The sequence below is a fragment of the Typha latifolia genome, chromosome 10 (assembly GCF_019914945.1).
Source record: "Typha latifolia isolate L0001 chromosome 10, TyphaL0001v2, whole genome shotgun sequence".
Classification (NCBI taxonomy): domain Eukaryota; kingdom Viridiplantae; phylum Streptophyta; class Magnoliopsida; order Poales; family Typhaceae; genus Typha; species Typha latifolia.
In genome coordinates, this window is record NC_133095.1 from 6,726,261 (window position 1) to 6,735,905 (window position 9,645).

General features: G+C 32.6%; 1 protein-coding gene across 3 annotated transcripts; it reads left to right on the forward strand.

Annotated features, from left to right (window-relative positions):
• The first annotated feature begins 244 nt into the window (after window positions 1–244).
• Window positions 245–7,091, forward strand: LOC140796628 (protein FAR1-RELATED SEQUENCE 6-like). 3 transcript variants are annotated; one of them, XM_073149700.1, is made up of 5 exons: window positions 245–463; window positions 3,472–3,555; window positions 4,087–6,350; window positions 6,452–6,523; window positions 6,600–7,091. In XM_073149700.1, exons 3-5 carry the CDS (start codon window positions 4,110–4,112, stop codon window positions 6,699–6,701), a joined length of 2,415 nt encoding a protein of 804 aa, XP_073005801.1. In that variant the 5' UTR covers window positions 245–463; window positions 3,472–3,555; window positions 4,087–4,109; the 3' UTR covers window positions 6,702–7,091. The 3 variants fall into 3 exon arrangements, with proteins under 3 accessions (XP_073005801.1, XP_073005800.1, XP_073005799.1); XM_073149698.1 differs by having other exon boundaries at window positions 268–463; window positions 3,472–3,567; XM_073149699.1 differs by lacking the exon at window positions 3,472–3,555.
• Window positions 7,092–9,645: the final 2,554 nt, after the last annotated feature.

Sequence of the window (9,645 nt, forward strand, 5' to 3'; positions counted from 1 at the left end):
ATCAAGAATAACTTTTCTGCTAAATCTATGAAAAATTTTCTCCCTTAATAATCACATAAGGGTTTTCTCATATTTTATGCATTTATTATATTAGTCAAAAAATAACATTAAGGTATTAAATGAAAGTCGTAAGCAGAAAAGGTCGGTCGAGTTATAAATAGCTTAAAGATAGGGTGCTACACGCAAAAGTACCAACGTCAGGATGTTATTCGATAAATTCCCTTGTTTTATTTCCCGATCCTCCGCTCCCTTCCTCTTCCTCCATTCGTCCCTCATATCCACAACCTCACACTGTTACGCTTGAAGTCTACCATCGGAGGCTAGTGATCTCCGACAAGGTCCTCGTCGCTGCTCTACCCCTCCCCACTGAGTCTCTTATGCCTTTTTCCTCCTCGAAATAGATCGGACGGCGGAGCCCTCGATGCTGTTTCAATCATCAGCAACTTCGCCGGCTTCCGCTCTTGTACGCAACTCTCTCCCAATCAACGATCTCTTCCTACTTGATTCATAGGGATTTCAATCTTCTCCAGTAGATTAAGATGTGTTGATTGTGTCAGACAGTAGATTAAGATGTATCGCGATTGATAGTGATGTTTCAATTCATTGGATTAGAGGTATGCGAAATATCTCTTCAAAGTCGATAATATTTAACCGCAGAATCTTAATTTAGTAGTTACAATAGTATCTTAAAGGTTGCTTTTCTGAAATTTAATCAGATTCTTAGTTTATATAATCAGGAAAATTATCGTCTGCGAAAAAAACTCAAAGTAAGTTATTTAATTGGGACATTTATTGGGGAAGAAAGTACTTAAAATTCGATATGATAATTTAATTGTAAGCAAAATTCAGCAATTCTAGGAAAATTTTGCTTCATTCTATGTTTGATTGGATTCTATGATAATCCTGTGGTCCATTAGTTCAAAAATAATGAAGAAAATTATAGATAAAATATCATAGATTTGAGATGAAAGTATGAAACAATATACTCAAACTGATAAATGCATAAAATATGAGAAGTATTCATGAAATTTATTTAAACTTGAAGCTCTTTTATAAATGACATTTTTCTAAAGAAAGGCATGCCTTCCCACAATGCTATGTGCTTTGGATGCCTTGATGGTCTCCATGTTCATGCAAGGTAACTTTTGTATGCTTAAATCATTTACTTTTATAGATTATGGTAGGTTGCTATCATGCTTAGTAGCCAATAGGTTTGTATGTCTTCTTTAAGTGGTCGCTTTGCTTCATTTATTTTTTCTAAATGATGTAAGATGAGATCAATTCTTAATCTTTTAACATATTCTTCTATGTCAATTTCTTTTTCAAAACTTCAAGTGCTTCATATTGTTTTTTGCAAAATGTCTTAGTCATCTTGCTTGATGATCATATTAAGTTATTAATAACAAGATATGTTGTGTAGTAATGTAAATTTAGTAGATTTAGAAGACTGCTTATGCTCAAGGCATTTTCCATGGCACTTGTGATTTGCTAAGCACCATTTGCCCTTCTAACAGCCATATACCCACCTAGAATTTTTTAACACTGATAAATGATATAATAAGATGTAAATAGCGCTAGCAATATGTTGTGAACTAATTCTTTGTAGAATAATAAATGTAGTCTAGACATAAAAAAACTAAAGGGGAAAATACATTTTATTCCTTGGTAGTTATCCTAAATTCCAAAGTTTCTCCCTAAACTTTTATTTGTGTTAATTATTATTTTTTTGGTAAACGTCCATATATTAGAACAATGCTCAGAGATTGCCAATTTAGCTAGCTCGTGGAATTAAAGGTTATTTCTTTGACTGGTACAATTGACATGGATTCAGACAAGCAACTTCGCAATCATGTATGACCGCGTCAATATGCCAAATGGGAGGCGCATCATTAGATAGATATTTCTGACCACCGATTGTGCATCCTTATATAGACAACTGGAGGAGTTTTCACATATGTTGAGGAGGTTTTTTTTTCATTTTTTTTATTTTTAATTTCAAGGATAGCTAGAATCAATGTTATTTTCATGGTCAAGGAAAATGAATCTTCCTATTATAAAAGTGTTGGGGAACTTGATAACATAAGACTTCGAGCCTGCCAAAATGACCTTCACTGAGATAGGCATCCACCGGAGCCATAAGAACCTCGGAAGGAATATAGGGTTAGGGCAAGGGGATCGGAGGAGGATAAGACTCTAACCACGTTCCAAGTCCTCAGTGGAGCAGCTCGCAGAAAAGGGCATTGCTTGGCTAAGTACGAGAGTGCCATTCGCCAAGGCACCCTGGAACAACTCTGCTGCAGTCCTTCCATATACTCTACATGAGGCCAAAAGTTGAAGGCCAGTAAAGAAGACTTAGGAAGTGAATAAGAGGCCTTAAAGAGCCACGAAGCCAAAGAGAGAAGGGCACAATCAAGTCAAAGAGTGAGAGAGTTAGCAAACTAAATGCTTCTCGCAAAGGGATAGATGAAGAGAGATGCTCAACTTTTTCTTCATCTTCCCCATGCAGTGGGCATACATAAGAAATCTGCGGAATGATATGATGAATGGCAAATATTTATAGGGATTGCTCTTACTACAAATCTCGGTACAAAAGTTTTGATACGAGGAAGGGTGTCTCTGTAGGACCAAATTTGAAACCGTTAGTTTTTTTTCCATCCAGAAGTAACAGTGAAGGCAATTTTCTATTAAACTGTTAAAATTTTGACCATTTTGCGCTTTGTATTTTCATTTTGGAATATCTGCAAATTTTATAATGTAAAGATGAGAAAGATTGAGATAAAAAACATAAGGAATTTTACAAAGTAAGTATTTTCTTAATTTGTTGTTGTAAACAAAAGGGCATTTCAATCTTTTTATGTTAAATTTAAAAGTCAGTTAGGTAGTTTCATATAGGTTAAAACTACAAGGGCTTAAGTGATTATTAAAAGTCCAAGGAAGCACTTTGAATTTTGGCCAAACTATGGAGGTGTAAATTGTATTATCTCGAAAACTAATTCAAGGAAGACCTTTGTGATGAATCTAACAAGATATGAAACAAGTCTAGTTATAATTAAGGAGTTGCAATGTGGAGTTAATAGAAAATTTGTAGTTCCTGTAATGTTAAATGTTAATGGTGGCATTAGAGACGTACATTTATTTCTGAACTATGTTGGTAAAAGCTTGTTAAGAATTTTATGTTGATTTCTGAGAAGAGTTCTAGGTTATGCTATTTGAATGGTAACTTGTGGTGCTCTTCTCAATGATTCAACTCCTGGGCATATCAATTTATAAATGACCTTAATGAGATCAACAAGAGATTTTGACATTCTACTTTCTTTTAAATATCACAATGATTTCACTAAAAAATATTATATTGTGATAAAGTTTTGCTAGATGGCCATATGGTAGCCATGCTGCATATGGACTTTTGAAGTTATATTTGCCTCTATGTTCCTCTTTTGCATATTTTGACTTTGCTCTCTGTTGGTGTAGCTCACCATTCATCATTTTCCAATTGAGCTTGAAGAGAATTAAAAGAAAACTCCGGAGATTTGAGGATCAATTGCATCATGGAATGTATGGAACTAGGCAAGCTTTCTAGTTATTAGACTGAGCTTAGCAAGTGTTTATTCTGATATATATCATTGAAAATTTCAGTTATGATTTAATGAATTGCGATATAGTAGGAAGTTTTTGATCCTTACTAATTGCTACCGTATGATGAAAGGCTTTATATTCCATAAGACAAGATGCTGTGGTTGAGAGTTGGCCATCTTGTTGTAGGGTGTGGCAGAACAGTATTTGACTTGTTCCACATTATCTTTTGAAAAAATTGTTTAGGGTATTAGTAAATGCCTGCAGAATTATATACCCTATTCTTGTCATGTTGCGCTATGCTGCTATAATTTAATGAGTATCATCTTGTTGCCTCATCTTAATATAACATATCAAATTAATTTGATACTATATCAGTTCTCAACCCTACTTATATCTCCATTATAAACTTAGCTAGTATTTCAGAGTTTCATCTATTATCGTCCTCATATTAAGTTGTATTTGCATTCATTATATTATTGTATGATATATTTGTATTTATTTTATTTACAGGCTGATCAGCTTGTTCTGGAATTATGAAAGACCAATCCACGGATGACTACAGAGACTCTTCAGGGGAGCACAGTGGGGATGAAAATGAAACCCAAGGGGAAAAGAATATGGATAACCCACCTGATATTGATAATATACTGATACCAAAGTTAGGTATGATCTTTGGGTCAGAGGAAGAAGCTTTTCAGTTTTATATGGCATATGGCTATCACACAGGTTTTGGTATAGTGAGAAGATCTAATAACACCATTGACGGGTTCAGATATCGTTCTACATTTATATGCGCAAGAGGAGGGAATCCTAGAAACAAAACATACAAAGAAAATGCTAAGAAGAAAGGGTCAAAGACTGGGTGCAAGGCTAAAATGAGTGTAAAAGATCATCATTTTCAAAACCGTTGGGAGGTTGTCACTCTTGAGTTGGGACACAATCATCCACTTGACCCAAACGCAGTCAAATTTATGACTTGTTTTAAAAAGTTTCCTTTATCAACTAAAGATATGCTTCAAACCAGTGACAAGGTAGATGTGCCTCCCAACAACTCATTAAGTGTTGCAGCTGCACATGATAAAGCATGTGCTAGTTCGTCCTTCAATAAGATGGATTTTAGAGATAAAATGGACAACACTAGGAAATTAGGGCTTGCAGAAGGAGATATAGAGGCCCTTATAGGCTATTTTGACAGCATGCAGCTTTGTAATGTAAACTTCTTTTACAGTTTAGATATGAATGAAGATGGTCAGCTTAGAAATGTCTTTTGGGCTGATGCTAAGTCTAGAGGAGCATACCATTATTATGGTGATGTCATTACTTTTGATGTGACAAAATTGAAAAATTTGTGTGATATTCTATTTGCATCATTTGTAGGAATGAACCATCATGGACAGACAATGCTATTGGGTTGTGGTCTCTTAGCTGATAAGACTGCTGAAAGTTATATATGGCTTTTCAAGAAATGGTTAAGATGCATGAATGATAGGCCACCCAATGCAATAATTACTGATCAATGTGAGAACATACCTGGAGCTATTGAGAAAGTCTTCCCCACAATACGGCACCGGTTTTGCCTTCAACACATTTTGGAAAAGCTTGAGGAGAAGTTCGGGGGAATGGAACAGACACAAGCAATAAGTATTAAATTCAACAAAGTAGTTTATGATACAATCACAGTTACTGATTTTGAAAAAGAATGGCATGAAATGATTGAACAATTCCATCTTCAAGATAATGAGTGGTTATCTAACTTATTTGAAGTTAGGAAGCAATGGGCACCTGTCTATGTCAAGGAAACTTTTTGGGCAGGCATGTCTATTGCCGAGAGAAGTGAGAACACAAGTACATTCCTTGATGCATTTTTAACATGCGAAACTTCACTGGTTAAGTTCCTTGAACAGTATGATGATATTATGAAAAGCAATTATGAAAAGGAGGCTTATGAAGATCTTCGGTCTTCCCAAACAAGGCCACAAGTGGTATCGGTATATCCATTTGAGGAGCAGATCTCAAAAGCTTATACGATGAACATGTTTCAGAAGTTTCAGGATGAGGTAAACCAAATATTGCAACTCAAAAGTTATTTAGCAGATAGAAAAGGATCAATAGTTTCATATATAGTCACAGAACTTGTTGATGGGAACAAGTTTGACTACAGAGTTGTCTATAACAATATTGAGGAAGATATTTGGTGCATTTGCAGGTTGTTCCAATACAAAGGTATTTTGTGTAGGCATGCGCTATCTGTTTTGAGACAAGAAATGGTGATGCTAATTCCATCAAAATACATCATTAGTCGTTGGAGAAAAGATTTCAAACGTTTGCATGCATCTATGTTATCGCCATCTGTAGCACCTGTTCATGAATTGGGAAGTTATGATGAACTCTACATGCGTGGCCATCAATACTTTGTAAAAATTGTGGAAATTGGTGCCAAGGACCTTAATTTGAAAGAGTATGCTTTGTTGATCATGAAGGAAGTTAGGGATAAAGTAATCGCATACGAAAAGTCATTGAGGGAACAAAGAGTTGATGCTGACATGGCAGCCACCAACTATTCCTATAATCCAGTGAATGATGATTTTGCAGATGATGAATTGCCCATTACTCTAAGTACAAATGGCTGGGATCCTACACAGGCACATCCAAGAAGTCGCAAACGGAAGAAGAAACAAGTCGATCCTAGGGGAAATGTTTCCAGTGTTCTGAAGATGATTCCCCACGAGAAGGAGAATACTAGTCATCAAGATACTGCAATTGATGGCACACAGGTAGGAGATGCCATTCTCACCTTCTGTCTTTTCGTTTCATAGTTTGTTTTTCCAAAATTATTTCAGCTGTCGCTATACCATTGGACATTTGTTTTGAATAGATGCAACATGACCAACACAATGAGGGGTGGTCACTAACGCCTGCTGGAATGCATGAAGGTTTTCCATATGGGGTGAGTTCATTCGGCATCCTCACCCACATCACTGTAGTACATGTCTAATTTTCTCTTTGCTTGACTTTTTTTTTAGGGTGAGTCAATTTCCTTCGATCTGTCGCAGTACAATGGTGCTCCTAACTTCCAGTGGCACGACAATAGTAGGTCTCGCCTTCTGTGGAAGGAGCAGCCTTAATCTCACCATTGCAGCAATTGAAGGTGCTTTGCTGCTCTTCCAGCTTTTCTCACAGATACCAGACAGAATTACATGAAGTTATTAAGACATGAGTTTAATGACTAACCAGATGCAGATTAGGTATTCTGGTTACTATATGCTTGAGCAGTTTGATACTATGTAATGATATCTCAGGCTACCACATGGGCTTAGATGATCTTTATAGGTAAAGAATGTGCATTGTCCTTGTCGATTTCAAAGTAACAGAGGACACTGGTGTGCATGGGAGACTAAAGGAGTTGTTTGAACTAAATGAATTTCTTACCTCTAGAATCTGTAAAATAGAGAGTTTTGCATGGGATTGTCAAAATCTAGTTCTAACCCAGCTTAAATTGTTTTACCTTTTGATCAGATACCTCACTAAATTTACAGAAGTTGATCTGATTTTTGGTGGTAAATATCAGACCATCCCGTAATATATACCATGCTTATATTCAACATACATCATATAGCATGCGCAAAGTGCTGAACATTAAATGTACATTATATAACATGGGCTGGTTATAACGTCCATAAGAAAAATTCAGTGTAATATGAAATAGTTTCTGGTGAGAAATGAATTGGCTATAATTGTCCCTACTCGTAAAAAATAATATTAATAATAATTAAATATGAAAATGAGTGATGGATATATAGAAGTAAAACAATAGTGCTACTAATACAATAAACAACGTAACGGAAGAAAATAGTGCTACTTAGACCATTATGTTGTTTGATTATAAATTGATATAATAGCGTAATTATTATCCTTAATATGACATAAAAATTAGAGATATTTTGGCATATAATAAAAATACTCTTTATAATAGGTTATTTGCATTGAAAATCTACTGGGTTTTCAATTTCGCGAGACAGTCATTTTTTATTTTTCTTGCACTTGAGATTCTTTTTTTTACTTTTCTTCTAACTTTGCCCTTTCTGTCATTTAGTGCCTCATTAAATATTGACTGGACACTATAAGAGAGAGAGAGAAATGACTCATACTCATCTTCTTCTTCATCTTCTACTTTATATGCCACTAATAATTATTATTATTATTATTCATCATCTTCTTCTTCTACTGCTCATTTTTTTATTTCTTAATCCTTTTTTCATACAATTCTCTAATCGCTCTTTCTACTTCACTACTGAAGTTGTTAAAAGACTACGAAATGTGTATGGAAAAAAAAATGAAAATTGTTAAAAGACAACGAAATGTGTATGGAAAAAAATGAAAGTTGTTAAAAGACAACGAAATATAAATTCTCATCACTATCTCTAATTAGTCTCTTACTTTATTAATTAAAGAGCGATAGAGACTTGTATTAAAAAAGAAAAGAAAATAATTAATAGAGACTTGTATAATAAAGCGTATAGAAAAAACAACGAAAATTGTTATTATATTTGCGGAAGTTGTTATTATATTTACGAAAGTTATTAATATATTTCTTCTTCTTATTTTATGTTGTTGCTCTTTCTTCTTAATCTAATTCACCACTGAAGTTGTTAAAAGACAACGAAGTATGTATAGAAAAAAATGAAAGTTATTAAAAGACAATGAAGTATAAATTTTCACCACTATTTCTAATTAATCTTTACTTTATTAATTAAAGAGTGATTATAGAGACTTATATAGAAAAAAAAGAATGATTAATATAAACTTGTATAGAAAAAATAACGAAAGTTGTTATTATATTTACGAAAATTATTATTATATTTGTGAAAGTTGTTATTATATTTGCGAAAGTTGTTATTATATTTATAAAAGTTGTTAATATGATTCTTATTCTTCTTATTTTTTATTTTATTTTTCTTAATCTACTTCACCACTGAAATTGTAAAAAGATGACGAAATGTGTATAGAAGAAAAAATTGAAAGTTATTAAAAGACAATGAAATATAATTTTTTACCACTATCTCTGATTAATCTCTTACTTTATTAATTAAAAAGCGATTAGAGAGACTTGTATAGAAAAAAAGAATAATTAAGGCATAGAAGAAGAAGAAGAAAAGGAAAAAGAAGAAGAAGAAGCAATAGGAGAAAAAAAGTAGTAGAAGAAGAAAATTATATACTAACAACTTTCGTAAATATAATAACAATTTTCATTAATTTTTAATAACTTTCGTTGTTTTTTCTATACATTGTAGAATTTATATATTTCACCATTATAATTTACGTAGAAACAAATAATAATCATATAGAGTCATGCTTTTGGTTATTTAACTAATCATAATTATTTTACCACTCTCTCCAATTAATCCTTTACTTTATTATTTAACTAATCATAATTATTTTACCACTCTCTCCGATTAAACCCTTACTTTATTAATTAAAGAGTGATTAAATAAAATTGTATAGAAAAGAAGAAAGAATTATTAAGGGATAGAAGAAGAAACAATAATATAAAAAAGTAGAAGAAAAGTAGAAAATATATTAACAACTTTTGCAAATATAATAACAACATTCGTTGATTTTTAACAAATTTTATTATTTTTTCTATGCATCGCAGAATTTACATACTTTACAATTAAAATTTACATAAAAATAAATAATAATCATGTAGAATCATACTTTTAGTTATTTAACTAATCATAATTATCTCACCACTATCTCTGATTAATCTTTTACTTTATTAATTAAAATAATAATAGTAAACTTGTATAAAAAAAAGAAATAACATAAAATAAGAAGAAGAAGAAAATATACTAAAAAATCGCAAATATAATAATAACTTTCGTTGTTTTTTCTATACACTTTCGCAAAGTTGTAAAACTTTCTTAAAAAACTGTGAATTATTGTTAGAATTTCATACTTAAAATATGAATTTCGTACTTAAACTATGAATTTAAGTATGAAATTCTAACAATAATTCATAGTTTTTTAAGAAAGTTCTACAATTTTGCGAAAGCGTATAGAAAAAACAAT